This window comes from Elephas maximus, chromosome 24 (assembly GCF_024166365.1).
Source record: "Elephas maximus indicus isolate mEleMax1 chromosome 24, mEleMax1 primary haplotype, whole genome shotgun sequence".
Classification (NCBI taxonomy): Eukaryota; Metazoa; Chordata; class Mammalia; order Proboscidea; family Elephantidae; genus Elephas; species Elephas maximus.
This window is the reverse complement of record NC_064842.1, coordinates 33,351,391-33,371,132: the sequence shown is the minus strand read 5'-3', so window position 1 is coordinate 33,371,132 and position 19,742 is coordinate 33,351,391. Positions and strand designations below refer to the sequence as shown.

The 19,742-nt window shown below is 39.6% G+C and overlaps 1 protein-coding gene across 3 annotated transcripts in view; it reads left to right on the top strand.

Moving 5' to 3' along the window:
- GNPAT (glyceronephosphate O-acyltransferase) overlaps positions 1 to 19,742 on the top strand; it is a 41,527-nt gene that overhangs the window by 13,457 nt on the left and 8,328 nt on the right. For 2 of the 3 annotated variants that reach the window (XR_007515317.1, XM_049868650.1), the window contains exons 3-10: positions 7,126 to 7,302; positions 9,198 to 9,327; positions 12,244 to 12,371; positions 12,675 to 12,750; positions 13,001 to 13,152; positions 13,274 to 13,404; positions 14,871 to 15,094; positions 18,100 to 18,342. Coding sequence is in view for 2 of the 3 variants with exons in the window: in XM_049868650.1 (XP_049724607.1) it covers positions 7,126 to 7,302; positions 9,198 to 9,327; positions 12,244 to 12,371; positions 12,675 to 12,750; positions 13,001 to 13,152; positions 13,274 to 13,404; positions 14,871 to 15,094; positions 18,100 to 18,342 (1,261 nt within the window). In the remaining variant the exon portion in view is untranslated. Of the gene's footprint in view, positions 1 to 4; positions 4,300 to 7,125; positions 7,303 to 9,197; positions 9,328 to 12,243; positions 12,372 to 12,674; positions 12,751 to 13,000; positions 13,153 to 13,273; positions 13,405 to 14,870; positions 15,095 to 18,099; positions 18,343 to 19,742 lie in introns of those variants that run through there. The other variant, XM_049868651.1, reaches the window with a different exon arrangement.

The following is a 19,742-nucleotide window of genomic DNA, read 5'->3' as shown; positions in this document are numbered from 1 at the left end:
TTGTTCATTATCAACAAGTTCTTTCTCTTCTTGATTCTATGAATTTATCTTATCTTTAATGTATCTTTTAAAATTTAGTTATGTTCAGCATGTTCGTCAAATACTTATCGTACCCATACTGTGTTAGCTTCTTCGCCAGGCACTGGGTGTGTAACAGTGAACAGGCAAGTTCAACAGTTTCTGACCTCTTAAGTTTGTAGTCTAGTGGGGAATGATGACACTTGTATGGTCAGTTGAATAAAATGATATGAGACATGCTAGTGGGAGGCCATTAAAGAGGCAACTGATTTGGTGTAGGCAGTCAGCGACGTGATTTTAATGAGACCTGAAAGATGATTAGGAATTTTCTAAGTGAAGAAAATTGTTCCTAGCAGAGGAAATAACTAATTCCAGTGGTTTTCAAATTTTGTTGCACTTTAAAATCACTGGGGAGCTTTTAAAAATCCCTGTAACTAGGTCAGGAGCCCTGGTAGCACAGTGGCTAAGAGCTTGGCTGCTAACCAAAAGGTCAGCAGTTCGAATCCACCAGCCGCTCCTTGGAAACCCTATGGGGCAGTTCTGCTCTGTCCTATAGGGTCGCTATGAGTCGGAACCAAGTCCAATGTCACATAACAACAACAATGCCTAGGTCTGCCCCCATACCATTAAATCAGAGTGTCAGGTGGGGGGAGCCAGGCATCAGTATTTTTTGAAGAAGCCTGGGTGATTCCAAAGTATAACAAAGTTTGGGAACCACTGGCTTATTTTAAGGACTGGAGCTAAGAGAAAACATGCATGGTCATAGTACTAAAAGTAATTCATTATGACCAGATCAAAGAGAGAAAGAAGGGATAATGATAAAAAATGAAACTGGAGAAGTAAGCAGGGGCCAAGTTGTGAAGGGCTTTGTAAACCACATAAACGAATTGGGTTTTATCCTAAGTACAATGCAAAGCCATTGAAAATTTTCAAGTTGGGTGTGACAGGATCATTTTATGTTTTAATAAAACCATTCTCTTAAAAATAGAGACTGAAAGTCTGTTTTTGATGCTTTTGAAATAATCCCTTTCTGAGATCTTAGTTGCCTGGACTGAGGAGCAGTTGTAGAAACAGAGAAATGGATAGATTTAAGAGATTTCACAGGTAGGATCAACTTCATCTCCTGGCGACCTACTTCTGTAAGATTACAGCCATTGAAAACGCTATGGAGCACAGTTCTACTCTGAAACATGTGGGGTTACCATGAGTAAAAATGGACTCAACAGCAGCATATTTGGTTTTTTGGTTTATCAACAGGTTATTTAGTGACCAGTTGGGTTTAGGAAGTAAAGGAAAGGAAAGAATCAAGGGTGATAAAGCTATTCACTGAGGTCCTGAACTTAGAAGAAGAAACAAGTTTGGGAGGGAAGCTTAGCTTTGTTTTGAGCATGTGAAGAGAGAGTACCTGCAAGACATCAAAATGGAGGTATTCAGTAGGCACAATTAGAGTTCGTGATGGCTGGTCTTCCATGTTGCTCACATGGTCAGAGGTCTTTCGGTGATAAGTGACGCATGGCAACTGTTGCTGTCCTGGGCTTGATCACTTCCGCATCATCAGGTTTATAACTCTGGAGTATAGCTTGGAGTGACTTTTTTTTTCCTAACAGCTGCTTCCTGTTGCTCCATGACCCTTCTCTTTCTAGTCAGAAAAGAACCTGTTCTTCTTTCCTAACAACCCTCTAAGGAACATGCTCTTTTTTTTTTTTGGTCCCTATAAACATCTGAAAGGAAAGCACACATGCAACTAGTCCTGTGTTTTTGTAAAGATAGAACTCTTTCAGAATTGCAGCAGTCTTATCTCTCTCTGGTAATGAAAGAATGTAAATGGTTTCCCCCGCTTCTTTTTTTTATAATTTTTATTGTGCTTTAAGTGAAAGTTTACAAATCAAGTCAGTCTCTCACACAAAAACCCATATACACCTTGCTACACACTCCCAATTACTCTCCCCCCTAGTTAGATAGCCCACTCTCTGCCTCTACTCTCTCTTTTCATGTCCATTTCGCCAGCTTCTATTGACTATCCTTTCTTCAATACCTTCCTCTTTGTTGTTACCTTTTTACCACTGGCATTTAATATGCTTACGTCTCTTCTAGTTTAAATAGACCTCCTCTAACTCCATGTCGTCTCTACTTATTACCCATTTTTTCCACACCTCTGTTTTTCTCCTCCTCTTTGAAGAAGCTGGCTATGTTGCCACACTTTTTGCCCTTTGTTTACTACTCAAGTCACTGGAATCTGGTTTCCAATCTACTGTAATAGTTCTTTCCAAGACTGTGAGTGACTTCCTTATGGCTAGAATCAACCTCATTCAAATCTGTGATAGCCTTTTGCACCATAGACTCCGTGCTCTCCTTTGTTTTCATACCATACTTTTTGCCTCACCTACCATATTTTTTTAATCATTCATCAGTTGCATTTGCTCTGTCAGGGTTCACTCTAGTGAATCCCATCCTCATCACCAATTATGTGAAACCAACCCAGGAAGACTAAGATCACCCACTTTCTGATGCCAAATTGTGTGATGGATAACAAATCCTGCTCCACATGCCAACTGTGTTCTGTGGAAATCTCAGCTTCTCTTTTCTGTTCAGTTCAGACTTATCTGCCCATGCAGTCTTTCTCTCTCTCATCCCCAGCCTTCTGAGGCTGGGTCAGCAGGTATCAGCTGCAGGCTTGGAAGTCCACTTGACTCCCTCTACTTCAGGCCAGCTGGCTCCAAACTTGGGATTTTCCTTTACCCACTTAGAATATCAGCCACAAGCTCAGGTGTCCACATGACTCCGCCCACTTTAGACCAGCCAGCCCCTACTACTCTGTTGGGTCCTATAATTCACTGGAACAACCACAGAGCTCACAGAAAATATCATACCTTCAATAACAGCTTTAATGTAACGGTAACAACAACAAAAAAAGATACAAACAAAGAGATGCATAAAGCAAGGTCCAACAGGGGCCTCAGAGTGGAGCTTCTGCCCAGGAGACGCATTACTCAAATGTTCCCTCTTAACAACCAGGAAGCCTCACCTGAGTCTCAGAACTCAAGGCTATTATAGGCTTGCTTCACAACATGGCCATGATAAATTACACCATGTTTTGCGAGGCTTATTCAGTATCGGGACCCCAGGTGGTCCAGTTCTCAGGAACCAAGGCCAAATAGCTTTCTGTCATTTACTACCACTTGCTTTTGTGTTTTGTTGGTTTATCTTAGTGAGCCTTTTTGGTTCCCTTTTCCTTTGCTTTTACATTTGTTTTTTAGATATTTTCTTAGTCGTTACCATAAATATTACTTTTAATAGCTTGTATTTATAAATTCCCAAGGTGAGTTTGACAAAACAAGGGGATACTGATTGGTTTAAAGTCAGGAAAGGTGTGTGTCAGGGTTATATTTTTTCACCATACCTATTCAACCTGTATGCTGAGCAAATAATCCGAGAAGCTGGACTATATAAAGAAGAACGGGGCATCAAGATTGGAGGAAGACTCATTAGCAACCTGCGTCATACAGATGACACAACCTCGCTTGCTGAAAGTGAAGAGGACTTGAAGCACTTACTAATGAAGATCAAAGACCACAGCCTTCGGTATGGATTGCACCTCAACATAAATAAAAAAACGTCTTCACAACTGGACCAATGAGCAACATCATGATAAACGGAGAAAAGACTGAAGTTGTCAAGGATTTCATTTTACTTGGATCCACAATCAACAGCCATGGAAGCAGCAGTCAAGAAATCAAGACGCGTTGCATTGGGTAAATCTGCTGCAAAGAAACTCTTTAAAGTGTTGAAGAGCAAAGACGTCACCTTGAACAATAAGGTGTGCCTGACCCAAGCCATGGTATTTTCAATGGCGTCATATGCATGTGAAAGCTGGACAATGAATAAGGAAGACCAAAGAAGAATTGATGCCTTTGAATTGTGGTATTGGTGAAGAATATTGAATATACCATGGTCTGCCAGAAGAACGAATAAATCTGTCTTGGAAGAAGTACAACCCGAATGCTCCTTAGAAGCAAGGATGATGAGACCGCATCTTACATACTTTGGACATGTTGTCAGGAGGGATCAGTCTCTGGAGAAGGGCATCATGCTTGGCAGAGTACAGGGTCAGCGGAAAAGAGGAAGACCTTCAACGAGGTGGATTGACACAGTGGCTGCAACAATGAGCTCAAGCATAACAACGATTGTAAGGATGGCGCAGGACTGGGCAGTGTTTCGTTCTGTTGTGCATAGGGTCGCTGAGAGTTGGAGCCAACTTGACAGCACCTGACAACAACAAAGGTGAGTTTGTACCAACTTCAGTAATATATAAGAAATTCTTTACTTGTACCGTTGCTCCCCACCCATCCCCATTTTGTTGTTGTTATCACTAATTAGTCTTTCATGTGCCCTGTAACATAATTTTATCCTTGCTCTTTATACATTTTTCATTAAAAAGCGTGAAGGACAAAACAGGATTATCGGGCATGAAGACCTTATTACTAGCCCTTGTTCTTCTCCCTGAATTTCCCTTTGTTGGGATACCTGCCTTCTTAACCCTTACACTATATTGCCTTCTGTTCCTGGTCTGAATACGCTATTTCAAAGGACGATCCCACTATCTATTCAGTTGCCTAAAACAGAAGACTAATTATCACCCTGCCCTTTCCCTTCTCCTCAGCACCTATTACTACCCTTGTTTGGGCCTTTACTATCTCTGGCTTGAACTATTGCAGTAGTTTTCTAACTGAATTCTCCTTCCTAGGCTTATTTCCTGAAATCACCCTTCCTACCAGTCCCTTGATTCTTCCATTTCTCCTTTGTCTTATTCTGCCCTTCTGTCTGCACTTCCTGTCCAGCCTTTGTTTGGATGATCTCATATTTCACCAACATTCTTAACTCTTAACTCTTCTGTACCCTGATCTTCCTTGCAGACTGCCAAGAAAAGAAAGCAGCCTAGGACCTCTGCCCATCCACCTGCTCTGTTCACGTAACCAGACGACTACTGCTGCTGCTGAGAGTGTTGGCAGAATTGCACAGATCAGTTCTTTACAAACACATGATCCCTTGTGACATCAGTCCCTTTTCTCGTTCCACTTCATTCCCTTTTCCTCGACTTGACCAAACCTTGATGCTGCCTTCAGCTCTTATTCTTTCAGATAAAGGAAAACATGAGAGGTTATCTTCCTCAAATTCCTGGTTCTTATCTTCAAATGTGTCTGTAACAACACCCATCCCCACATCAGCTTTTTAGTCTAATCTCAGAGACAAGGCATCTGTTCTCCCTGTCAAGTCTAACCTCCCATGTCTGGTCTTGATGCCCTCCCTTCCAGCCTCTTTTAAGACCTTCTAACAGGTACTCTTCTCTTTTCTCTATCGTCAGCCTTTCTCTCTCAGCTGGCTTCTTCCTACTAGCCTATAAACAAGTCCAAGGCTTTTCCATCTTGGAGAAACATTTTTGCTTTAACTGGATACTCTTTTCTCCTTTTCTCGTTCAAATTTTTCAGTTATTCTATGCCTACTGTCTTTACTTCCCACTTCCTGTTCATTCAGTCTTTAGTCCGTTTCTATTCAGTATGGGTTCTGTCCTGACCATATCACTAAATATTTTCTAGCTAAGGTCACTGTTTCAAATAAATTCTTAGTTAAAATAAAGATAAGACATGGAACTAGACAGAATGGTGGTTGTAGAACAGTGTGAGTGTACTAACTACACTGAATTGCTCACTTTAAATAGTTAAAATTATGTCTTATGAATCTCACCTTGTCATGGATTGAATTATGTCCCCCCAAAAATGTGTGTATTAACTTGGTTAGGCCATGATTCCCAGTATTCTGTGGTTGACCTCCATTTTGTGATTGTAATTTTATGTTAAAGAGGATTAGGGTGGGATTGTTAACACCCTTACCAGGTCACATCCCTGATCCAGTATAAAAGGAGTTTCCCTGGGGTGCAGCCTGCACCACCTTTTATCTCTCAAGAGATGAAAGGGAACTCTCAGAGAGTTGGGAACCTCCTACCACCAAGAAAGTAGTGCCAAGAGCAGAGCGCATCCTTTGGACCTGAGGTTCCGGTGCTCAGATGCTCTCAGACCAAGGGAAGACTGATGCAGCGCCAGGACCCTCCTCCAGATGCGAGAGAGAAAGCCTTCCCCTGGAGCTGATGCCCTGAATTCAGACTTGTAGCCTGCTGGACTGTGAGGGAATAAACTTTGTTAAAGCTATCCACTTGTAGTATTTCTGTTATAGCAGCACTAGATGACTAAGACACACCTCAATGAAAAAAAAAATTATATTCACTGCATGTAATCGAGGAAGTTGGGGGCTCCTATATGCCATCCTAACTCTTATGTGCCTCGTCCTAAAGCAGAGCGTTCTCTTTTGGGGAGGATAAATATTATGTATCACTTATAGACTTAAATACTTTCCAAAGTGCTTATTTAGGGGAAAGGTAAAAGGGTCAAATCAGATTTCCTTGAGGACAGAGATGTGACTTGCTCATCTCTAGGCCCTTGACAATCCTAGCACACAGTAAACATTTCTGTTTTCTTTACAAAAGAATAAAGTATGCCATGTGGCTAAAGAAAGTTTCATTTTGAGATCATTGATTTCACTAATTATCCTTTGATAGTTTGGCAATTTTTGTACCAGTGACCCATATATCTGATATAATCTGAATTGGTTATTTCAAAATAATCTTATATTTTTACCTTGTATGTTATCTTGTAATAGCATTGAACAAGCAGATGAAGTACTGTAACAATTTACTAGGAGAGACTGCGAAATGTATATTCAGGATACTTGATCATGGGCAGCAACTTATTTTAGAGAGCTTGGCTGTAAGCTTATTAACAAATCAAGTGGAAAGGTGAGATGTTTTCTTAGTCTAAAATGCCATCCTAGAAAACCAGTCTCTTTGAATTTCTAGTCTTTAAACTTTTCTAAATAGGATCATTTATCTACTTTTACTATGTTGAAAAATAAATTATGTCATTTTAAATTAAGAAAACATACAATCTTTGAGTTACAATATCAGTCCATTTGTAACCAGTCATACTGGTTTGACTAAAAAAGTTCTGGCTTTTTTTTTTTCCCAGAAATTTATTCCTGTGTTCCATTTCCTTTTAGCTTTCCAAGGAGTCTCTTCAATCCATTGATGTCCTCCGAGAAGAAGCTTGTGAAATCTTGGATGAAATGAGTCACAAACTGCGTCTGGGAGCTATCCGTTTTTTTGCCTTCACCCTGAGCAAAGTATTTAAACAGATTTTCTCGAAAGTGTGTGTAAATGAAGAAGGTATTCAGAAAGTGAGTGTTGATTTGTTTTAAAAAAAGTCTCTTTTATAGCCCCTTGCAATTTAGTCAACTTAAGGAAACCTCATTTTGTCACAGAATAACTAAGGTCTAATTAGTCATTGGAAACCCTGGTGGCGTAGTGGTTAAGTGCTACAGCTGCTAGCCAAAGGGTTGGCAGTTCAAATCCTCCAGGTGCTCCCTGGAAACTGTACTCTGTCCTATAGGGTCGCTATGAGTCATAATCAACTCGATGGCACTGGGTTTGGTTTAGTTAGTCATCAGACATCCAGTCTGGGTAGAAGAGGATCTATGTCTCTTAAGGGTTTTTTTCTGTTTAATTTCAGACCTACAGACTTCAGGCTAACTTACTTAGTCAAGTAAGACTTAGAGACTTACAAATTCACTTATTGTCTGATGTACATAAAAGTTACAAAAATTATACAATGAATTAGATGTTCCAACATTTGGCTTTATCCTTTTCTCAATACTCTGGGGTTTATTTCCTCGAAACAAGGACATTCTCCTATAGCACAGCTATCAAACTAAGGAAATGAGCCTTAATTCAATACTCATAATATAGACCTTATTCATATTTCACCAGTTGTACCAGTTCTGTCCCGTATTGAAAAAGAAAATCCCCAGTCATATGTTGCATTCAGTTTCCCTTTCTCTTTAGACTCTAATTTAGGACAATCTTTATTTGTGTTTCGTAGTATTGTTTTTAAAAAGAACAGGCCAATTGTTTTATAGTGTCCCTTGATTTGAGTTTGATCAGTGGTTTCTCCATATTAGATTCTGGGGATATTAACTTCCATCACGTGGCAGAAGGAGCTGTCTGCTAGATTCTTTACTGTAAAGCTACTGTTTGACCTTTTGTAATTAGTAAGTCTCTTCTAGGGAGATATTTTGAGACTGTGTAAGTGTCCTCTGTTTGCTCATAGTTGCCCCTACTAGTTTTACCAGCCACTGATGGTTCTTGCATGAACCTTCATTTGCTTTCCTCCTCATGCCTTTTAACATTTTGTTTTTATTCAGTCATTTACTTTCCTTCCAAGATATTTCTTCTTTTTCCTCCTCTGACTATTTTCTAGACTGCTGACTTACTCTCTGGATCTCTGTCAAACAACATATGGTGCAGTGTTTAGGCTGGCCATGTCTTGACTGATTACATATTACCTTGGCTAGGTTGCTTATATTTAGATTGTATTAGATGCATGACTATTTTGCAAACAAGGTAGCTGAGGCTCAGACCTTAGTTATAAATATGTGATATTAAACAATGCATGTAAAGCTGTGAACTTGCACCTACAGCACAATTTAAAAGAAAAAAAACTATATATAAAATCCTTACTGTGTAAAATGTTTTAATATGGTGCCCAACTGATATATGTTAGTGATCATCATTATTATTATTCTGATCCATAAAAGCTTGCATTTTTCAGGTAGGGTGGTCAGAGAAGACTCCTTAGAGGAGGAGTGTGAAGGCCTGTAGCATTACTTACTGCCCCAGTGAATTGTTGTTGTCAGCTCAGGGAATTGAACCCAGGGTTTCTCGTATGGAAGGGAAGAATTCTACCACTGAACTACCACTGCTCCCCAAAATTTACATTTTTAATATTCTTGCGTTATGTGACATTGTTTAACTAGAACTCTGAAATAATATTTTTACCTTAGACTAAATTGCTTTATGTGTATGGTGGGAAGGCAGAATATATACATGATTTTTTTTATATTATACACATAGATACATATACAGATATGCATGCATACAAGTGTGTATGTAGTAATTATATATACATAAATGTATGTAGATATTATATATGTACCCTCTTCCATTCTCTGGCTTGAGATCTGATTTTAATAATATGATGACTAAAATTATTCAAAACTTAAAATTTATTTTAAAGCTACAACGAGCCATCCAGGAGCATCCAGTTGTTCTGCTGCCTAGTCATCGCAGTTACATTGACTTTCTGATGTTGTCTTTTCTTTTATACAACTATGATTTACCTGTGCCAGTCATAGCAGCAGGAATGGGTAAGTGTTTGTTTTTTTTTTTTTTCCTACTTTTTGTTTATTATAAAAATCAAAATGTTCACTGTAATGATTTTAACAATGCCGGGGTATTGGAAGAACTACTGTTCCCTCTTAGTGCCTAACAGTTTGGATTATGTCCTTTCATAGTGTGTTTTACTATGCTTAAATATACATCTACAAGCATGTATGCACACAGGGTTTTTGGTTTTGGTGCGCAAAAATGAGACCGTATTACCTATATATATTACTTGCCTTTTTTTTTTTTTTAATTTAATATAATATCAATGGCTAGATTTCTAGGTCAATAAATAGTTCTAACATTATTTTTAACAGCTGTATAATATTCAGCAGTGTGTGTGGAGCATAATTTAGTAGTTTTGCTACTAAAACAATGCTGCAATATATTTTTTTAATAATTTATCTCAGTAATGAAGCCACTTCTGAGGTTCACCCTTCAGCCAGAGATGAGACAGGCCCATAAAAGAAAACGTGACTAAAGGGACACACCAGCCCTGGGGCAAGGACTAGAAGGCAGGAGGGGACAGGAAAGCTGGTAATAGGGAACCCACGGTTGGGAAAGGAGAGTGTTGACATGTCGTGGGGTTGGTAACCAGTGTCACAAAATATGTGTACTAACTATTTGATGAGAAGCTAATTTGTTCTACAAACCTTCATCTAAAGTACAATAATTAAAAAAAAAAAAAGTCTCAGAAAATTACATTTGGTGCAATATCATTTTTTCAAAACTCAAAGACAAAGCCATGTACTTGTAAATAAATCTGAGTGCAAAATCTAAAAATATATATATATAATTTTATATTTTGTTGTTGAAAATATACACACCAAAAACATATACCAGTTCAAGTTGCTACGTGTACAATTCAGTGACATTGATTACATTCTTCAAGTTGTACAACTATTCTTACCCTCCTTTCCTGAGTTATTCTCCCCCGTTAATATCAACTTATTGCCCCTAAGTTTCCTAGTCTTTTGAGTTGCTGTTGTCAGTTTGATCCCATATAGATAGGTCTTAAAAGAGCATGGTGCTCCAGGCAAACGTTCTTTACTAGTTAAGCCGAACTATTGTTTGGTTTTAAGAAGACTTCAGGGGATATTTGTATGTGTGTATGAGGTTTTTGTTTTGTTTTTTTCTAGGCAGAAGGGTGGGAGGTGAGAAGAGAGATTAGTAAAAATTTAGATAAAGTATTATTGTACTTTGATATTGCGTATGTTAAAATTTTATATCTAAGTTTCCATCAATTTGGAGATATCTTTTAGTATGTAATTATTTTAAACATAGACTATTATTTTAATTATCTAATTAAAAGCACCTTCACATATCAATGTGTATTCTAGTGAAAACGAACTTTGAATTCCTCCCACTTTATAATACAGTCTCTATTTCTGTCTGTAAAGTAATTTTATATGTAGGCAATAAGTCCCAGAGGGTTCCCTTAGTTCAAGGGATATTTTTGGTGTGAAGTTTAAAGATTATCATAGGGTAATAGTTTCAGGGGCTCATCCAGCCTCCTTGGCTCCAGAAAGTCTGGAGCCCATGAGAATTTGAAATTCTGTTCTGCTTTTTCCCCCTTTTGATCAAAGATTCTCCTATAGAATCTTTGATCAAAATGTTCAGTAATAGTAGCCAGGCACCATCCAGTTCTTCTGATATCTTGGCAAAGGAGGTAGTTGTTCATGGAGGCAATTAGCCACACATTCCATTTCCTCCTCCTATTCCTGACTCTCCTTCTTCCTCTTTTGCTCCAGGCAAGTAGAGACCAATTGTTATGCCTTGGATGGCCACTTGCAAACTTTTAAGACTCCTGGCACTACGCAATGAACTAGGAGGTAGAACAGAAGCACTAAACACGTTTTTAGGCCAATTAACTGGGATATCCCATGAAACCATGACCCTAAATATCCAAACCAAGGAACTAAATCCTATGAGGTGTTTGGTATATATGCAGCCTCAGCAATTCTGCAGTACATTTTTATATTTGTGCTTTTCTTACTGAAGGATTGATTTCTACAAGTAGGCTTGCTGAGGCAAATAAATTCTTCACCAGCTCACTTTCAAAGTAGCCGGGAAAGTTGTAATGTATATACCTTTGTTGATAAATGCAGTAAACAGTAAGGCGAAAACCGCCGTGGACTTAAGCACTTTAAAGGCATTTTCATCTTTGTAGACATGTGAGGAAGTTATTTGAAAATTAAGAGATAATGAGAAGAATGCTTGTTTTAAAACTGTTGGTAGAACCATTCTTCTCATTCTGGACTTCTACTTTGTTAAATCTGTTCCACTAAAAGGAGGTTGGTATATTTACGTGGTAAAAGAAAGGTGAGAGAGAACTGGTTTGGCCTGGGTGATCAGAGCATGAAGGACATATGTTGGCCTGTCATCAAGTTCAGCCACTGTCTAATGAAATTAGCATCATGACATCGTCGAGGTTGTCACATTTGCTGGTGTTGCCCCTTGTCTCTAGCCGGTCTGGCTGTCTGTGCGGTGGTGCTTGGGTTGGCATGAGGTAACCTCTCAGCGACTGCCTGGCCCACAGAGTCCCTACTTTTCCATTATCATTCCTCATGGATCTTAATCTCAGAAAGCGTAATTATTACAGTATTTTTACACAAGTAATATATACCTTCTACAACCATGTCTCCCCCCCCCCCAGGAGGTATTTGCAAGTACACTGTGCTAATTTTTTTTTTTTTAAGCAACATGTAAAAAAAAAATGGGCATAGCGGTGCTTACGAAAATGCCTCGTGGGAGGAGGGTACTATTATTGTGTAAAAATACAGTAATATCTTAGGTGTATCTCACATACATGAAATCTTGCTTTACAAGTGTTTGAGTTTAGATCTTTATGGAACGTGTCAAGATCTGTAAAGAAATCTTATCCCTCCTTTAATTTTTAGACTTCCTGGGAATGAAAATGGTTGGTGAGCTGCTACGGATGTCAGGTGCCTTTTTTATGCGGCGCACCTTTGGCGGCAATAAACTCTACTGGGCCGTGTTCTCTGAATATGTAAAAACCATGTTACGGGTAAATGCAAATAATTACCAGCTACTTTCAAGCTATGTTTTATTTTCACTGACATTTGCTACGAGATCTTATTTAAATATTTAACTTCTGGGAGGAGCTGCTGAGTTATTTTTTCCCCCTTCAAGGAATGCTCATAAGCGAGTTAACTGGCGGCTCTTTTGTTTCAGTCACACTGTAAGCAGTGTTTGCTCAGAGGGCTGGGGAGGGAGCTCGGGAAGAGGAATCAACAGAAGCGTTCATCACTTTGAGAGTAGGCAATGGGCTTTGTGTTTTGTTTTGTTTGTTTGTGTTTTCTCTTTAAAGAATGGTTATGCTCCTGTTGAATTTTTCCTCGAAGGGACAAGAAGCCGCTCTGCCAAGACATTGACTCCTAAATTTGGTAGGTCACTTACAGATGAGAAGACTGTCGCTTTCAGGAAAAACAAAAACAAAAGCTTTAAACAGGGCCTCATCGTAACTGCAGAATAGAACTTGATACTTTTTGACAAGATATTACTTTACAACTATTTCTTCAAGTGTTTATATTTATGGGCTTGGTGTATAATGTACACCTTCAGTGTATTCCTGTTTTTGTGCCCCTTGTGTGCTCTTCGGTGGGTGTAATAAAACGTTTTTCCCTGTGTTTACAGGTCTTCTGAATATTGTGATGGAACCATTTTTTAAAAGAGAAGTTTTCGATACATACCTTGTTCCAATTAGCATCAGTTATGATAAGATATTGGAAGAAACTCTTTATGTATATGAACTTCTAGGGGTTCCTAAGCCTAAAGAATCTACCACTGTATGTAAAGAACAGCCAGATTTGATCTGATTTGCCTTTCGAGAATATTCTAATTTACACGTTCTCTAATTCCTAAATGTATTCCTTTTTGTGTTCTTTTCCTCTGTTGTGCCACTGTTAGGGATTGCTGAAAGCCAGGAAGATTCTCTCTGAAAATTTTGGAAACATCCATGTGTACTTTGGAGACCCTGTATCACTTCGTTCTCTGGCAGCTGGGAGGATGGATCGGAGCCCATATAACTTGGTTCCAAGGTACAAGGGTCTGTGTTTTGTTTGTTTTTATTGTTGTAAAGGGATATATAGCGAAACATTTGCCAATAAGGCGCTGTGGTTTTATGAACTTATATAGGAATAAGGATTAAAATCTAGAAGTATGAGTTGTGATTCTTGAGTTGACCACTCCTAGGATTGAAACTTGGTTTACCTGAGGTCGCACAGCAAATTATTGGGGAAGCTCTATCATTTACATTTTCTCCAGTGGAAAGCTTCAGTTAAAGAAGAATTATTGTATGTTTGCCCAAGAAATGTTTAGCTGCAGTATATATATGCAGTGTCAAATATGCAGAGTCAAACAAAGGTCATTCTTCTCAGGGAACTGGTTCCCTACTAACTTAAAAGTGGTAAGATTCATTCTCAAACAGTGTTTGTATAGGAATTGTTGAGTACTATTGGTAGACCAGCAAAGTATGTACTAAGTATTATTTTTGATCCTAGAAAGGATTGAATAAGAATAAAGAATAACAATGAGTGGGAGTGAGTCCCTATTCTTAAGAAGGTTTTATGGGCAAGTAAATGTATTAGGTTCTCTTCAGGATGCAGGGTACAGATGCACACGTGGGTTTTCTGAATTTAGAGAAATACACACGGGAAGAAAGGAAAACAGAAACCATTGACCCAGCCAGGCCTCCCAGGACTGCAGCAGCATTCAGGAGTTGTCTGTAGCTCTCACCATCCCAAAGCAGCTATGGCGCCTCAACAGCAGTTTCATTAGTCATCTCATAAGTAGTATTCGGTTTTAGGGCCATAGGCTTTTTCTCTGTAGATCTCAAATTGAGTTGCCCAGTTATTATCAAGTACAAGGCACCATACCTGGCTACCGCTTTCATAATAAGCCAGCTTATCATCTGGCTACTTTTAGGTCAAGTGCGTATCCCTGCTCCAGCCAGCCCTCTATAAGCTGCCAGTATCAAACAGTTCAAGGTTTGGGGATCCATGCACGAAGAAGCTCGTGGATGAGGAGTGTGGGAACACTTGGCAAGTGCTCTGCAACTTCTCAGAAGAGGGCTGTGTAACAGTCAGGCAACCCCTGCAGCCTGTCCAGTGCAGGCATAAACAGTTATTGATAAGTATGATAAGTATGTTTTTCTGCAGAGGTATGTTCAATGTACTGTGGATTCTGAGAAGACCAAGTAGTTATTCTACTGGGGGAGGCATCATTTTTCACAGAAGTGATGGAACCTGTTTATAAAACAACAGATTTTTTTTGCCTGGAACCAGGAATAGTAGGGCCATCTTAAGTAATTTTTATCACCTCTCAAGAGCATAGGCTGGAGAAGTATGGACAGTTTACACCGTAGTAAAGCGTGGGACCTGGGAGAATCTGGTTGGCAGAAAGTATGAGAAACCTTAAAGGATCTGTCTTCTCCTGTTCCCCCTCTTCATTCACATTTTTCTAGGTAGCAGAACTGTAATTTGTTGTTTTGTACTATTTCTTTTAGATATATTCCCCAGAAACAGTCAGAGGACATGCATGCCTTTGTCACTGAAGTTGCCTACAAAATACAGCTTCTGCAAATTGAAAACATGGTTGTAAGCCCATGGGCCCTAACAGTTACCGTTTTGCTCCAAAATCTGCCATCCATGAACTTTGATGCTCTGGTTGCAAAGACTTTGTGGCTGAAAGGTTTAACACAGGTGTTTGGAGGATTTCTCACCTGGCCTGGTACATACGTGTGATATACATGATGGATGCTTGCTTTTTTTTTTTCTTTATTTGGAAAAGTTGTAACCTAGACATGAAAAACTGATATTAGACTTTGAGCAAAGCATTGCTCAGGAGAAAGAAAACCTAATCTGTTTTTTTTTTGTGACTATAGGACATTTAGAACATGTTGATTATTTGAGAATAATTGATTATATGTCATTTGCTCTTACTAGATCTCAAATAGCTTAAGTGTTCAGTTATCATCTCCTTGCGCCTAGTGGAGTTGAGAATAAATACATGAATGCTTTGTGTTCTGCATATTCTTCCCTCCATACCCACCTCTCTTTATATATTTATTAATTTGCAACTATGGAATTATTTGCATCACTGGGTTGTAAGGAATAAAGGGCTGCTCTTATAGAACTTTATACAATTCTCTGATAATAACTGCTTTGTAAAAATCTCCTTGAATACTATGCTGAGAGTTTGGGATATATATATATATGGCGATAGTTAGCTTAAATTGTTTTCATTCACTTTGATTTGAAACTGTAGAGACCACAGTTGGAAATGTAATCCTTTTAAAATCATATAATTATTTATTTAGGCACCTAGTGTTCATTCATCAAGTCTGTGTTGAGTACCTGTGTGATGCTAGGCACTACCAGGGATACAAAGATGACTAAGATGCAGTCACTGTCCTTAAGCCTTCCTGGTTTATAGAGGGTAGGAGTGGGTGGGTCTTGTGTGAACTGGTAATGAGGTCTCAGTGAAATAAAGACAAAGAGCTGTAGACAAACTGCAGAGGGTTACTGAGAATAGTGTGTAGGAAAGGACCCACAGCCAGGTAAGAGGGGCTTTGAACCAATCTTGATAGAAAAATAGGAGCTCTTCAGGAAGACAAGAGAGAGAGAAGCGTTGCTAGCATAGGGATTAGGAAATACGAGCTAGCACTGGGTATGCGTGGACTTACAAGCAGTTTGGTGATGTTAGAATGTTGGTCATGAGTTAGGGAGTAACAGAAGATAAGGATGTGGATAGTGGCTAGATCATATAGGCTACATACTCAAGGATCTGGCCTGAAATCTATAGGTGATAGGAAGGAATGCAGGAGTTTAAGCAGGGATGTGTGCCAGGTAGAGATTTAGAGAACAAACTGGTATCATTTTCAGAGATGACCTGGGTTGAGAGAGAAGGGAGGCAGGGAGACAAGTGAGAAGGCTGCTCTGCTTGGATGAGAAGACTGACCCTTGACAGCGGCAGAGCTAAGAGATGAGTAGGAGCAACTGCTAACAGAATTGGCAGTCAGTTGAATGTCAGTCACCGACAGGGAAATAAAGACAAATCAGACATCCGTTCTCAGTGTTCGGGGGTCAGGTGGACGGTAAAGGGTATGTTAACTATAATTGTTGTTGTTGTTGTTGTTGTTGTTGTATGCCATTGAGTTGATTGCGACTCATAGTGACCCTATACAACGGAGTAGAACTGCCCCATAGGGCTTCCAAGGAGCGGCTGGTGGATTCAAACTGCCGACCTTTTGGTTAGCAGCTTGAGCTGTTAACCGCTTTGCCATCAGGGCTCCATTAACTATAATACAGGGTAGAAAATGTTGAATGTCATGAGAGAATAGGTGAGATGCTAAACTCAAAACTGATTGGCCCAGGAACATAGGAAAACACAGCACCCTTTTTCTGAAGTGTTTGCTTTTTCAAGATGGGATAAGTATGTGGCCAGTCCAAAGCTAAGAGTATCTGTTCAGCTGTTGCAGTAACTCCAGATACCAAAAAGTGAAAGTTGGTTGGTGTTTAAGTTACAGTAATATTTAAGGTGATTAAGTAAAATTCCTAATTTGTAACATTGTTTCTTTTTTTACTCAGATTATCCCACATTCCTAAGCATTCTCATGTATAGAGCTTTTTATGATCATTTCATATATCATTAACTTGAGCAAGCTAAGTTCAAAAACAAATGTGATCAAGTCCAGAGGGAAAACCGTACCTCTCATTTGTCCCTTCCGTAAAGCACTCACGGAACTTGTTGCCCTGCGTGAATAGTTGGCCTACTTACATACGTCTGTCAGCCCTCTCTTTGGCTTGGGTTAACGGTAGAATTATTTCCCTTGCAGAGAATGTTTGTAAATTGTAATCTATTACCAACTCTTCATTAAGCTTTTTTTTTTAATTCTAACTCCCTGTCTCCAGGTCAGTGTAGTGTCAGGTAACAAGTTACTAGACACCATTAGCGGTCTGCTGTGCTGCTTGTGTTCTCTTTAGTGTGGAAGAACAGACCTCCTCAGCCTCCCTCTGCGCCCACGGAGGCCTAATGCTAGGACGGTGCCTCTTTGGATTACCCTTTGAGCCACCTACAAAGTAGTATTGGTCTGAGTAGGCTGTGTGTGTGTGTGAGATATAGTTTAAATACATTCATACACTAATCATGGACCTTCTTGTCTATGTTAAATTCACATACGTGTGGTTTTTCTAGTCCTTTAACTTGCTATTTGGAAACCCTGGTGGCATAGTGGTTGAGAACTATGGCTGCTAACCAAAAGGCTGGCAGTTTGAATCCACCAGGCTCTCTTTGGAAACCGTAAGGGACAGTTCTACCCTGTCTTGTAGGGTTGCTATGAGTCGGAATCAACTCGACAGCAACGGGTTTGGGTTTTTTTGGTTTTAACTTACTATTATAAAACTTTGGATGCTCTTAGTTCCTGAGGTAGACAAAGTGTTGATTTTTAAAGTGGGAATTGGTGTGCATTTCAGAATGGCTGATAAATTTGGGAGTGGATAAGAGATTATGTTACATGTCTTTCGAGAGAGATTTGATTTATAAAATAGTACTTTAAAATATCCTTCACATATGGTATCATTAGCTTAGTTGGTATAGCCTAGTACCAGTACCTGGCACTAGAAAATAAACATCTGTCAAGCTACTAGGGTGAATCCAGACAAGGCCTAAGAGTCCCAGCAGTGATTCATCTCATGTCTTTGCCATTTGCCTGAATGAATTGTCTTTGTGTATAGACAATGAGCCTGCTGAAGAAGTTGTCCAGTCCAACATTCTTCTGCATTCCAACATTGCCAGCCTTGTCAAAGATCGGGTGGTTCTGAAAGTGGACTCGGGAGAATCAGAAGTGGTCGATGGACTTATTTTCCAGCATATCACTCTCCTCACGTGCTCAGCTTATCGGAACCAGTTGCTCAACATTTTTGTCCGTCCATCCTTAGTAGCTCTAGCCCTGCAGATGACACCTGGGTTCAGGAAAGGTAACCTTGAGGAATGTGATCTTGAATTTTGGAAGAGAATTGGCTGTTCAGCTTAATGTAGGCAGCAACACATGAAGCCTTTTTTTTAATGCTTAGCTGCATACACACAACATGCACAACATTGTGAAATGGGGCCCTTAGTACCTAGAAGACCTAACATTTTTTCCCTAAATCCATGACCATCTCCTTACAATTTTGAAATTAGAAGGGACCTAAGAAATCATCTAATCTAAGCCTCTCCTTTTTATATGTAAGAAAAATTAGGCTTATCAAGCTGTGTAATTTCTTAAGGAGGGATCTGGGATTGGAACACAGCTCTCATTTCCTGGTCTGATGCTCTTTTTACAGTAACAGTGCCCTCACCTGACAAAGGCAGGCAGGGTGGGTAAACAGAAAGTGTATGCATGTTTACTGTATGCACAGTGGCCCCCTGGTTGCAGTGAGTAGTATGTACATGAGTAAAGCACAGTTCTTGATCATAAGGAGCCTATAGTCAAGGTCAGCGTTCTCCACCCAGGCTACACATTAGAATTCCTGAAGGAGTGAGCCCTACCTCCCAAAGAGTCTCATTTAATTGGCCTGAAGTATGAGCCAGACATTGGTGTTTTGTTTTTTTCCAAGAGCTTCTCTGGTGGTTCTAAGACTAAGCCAGAGCTGAGAGGCGCTAGTCTCAACCATAGACTTTAGCCTTGGAAGGAACCCTAGAAGTCCTGTGGTCCATTGTTCTCATTCTTTAGATGATGACACTGATACCCAGAGAGGTTAGGGTGATTTGGTTCAGGGCTTAGAAAACTCAGATCTCAAATTTCGTTCTCTCTAAGGTTTCTTAAACTAGAATTCATGAGTACCTAAGAGGCCCATGAATGGACTTTTAGGTTCTTGTGAACTGCCTGGAGTTGGAGGCAGCGTTTTGCATCCGTATGCATGCACACTTTTCTGGTGAGAAAGCTCATGGTGTATGTCAGAGAGATGAAGAGTCCTGCAGTGCTGCCTCTAGTCAGATGGGCAAGGCCAACCAACGTCTCTGGACAGTAGGACCGTATTGTGTATCATTGTATACTGGCATGTTCTACTGCTGAAGATAGAGTAAAAATATCAGGAAATAGGAATATAAAGGGAAGTTAAGAAGCCATTTCCTTTCTTTGTCTACTAGGGAGCCATTGGGATAGAGGGAAGGGAGGTACCTGCTTTCTAAGGAATCTGGTGCCTTGCTCATTACCAGACTGACTGATTAGATGATTCGAGGACTGGGTGTCATTCAGACTCAGCCATTAAAACTATGCTAGGCCATAGTTTGCTGTGTAGGTAAAATTTGGATTGATTATAGTTTCCTTTAGGGGCTTAATTCTTGTCCCTATGATATGAATAAAAATACACCTTTGAAATACTGGATTTGGGGG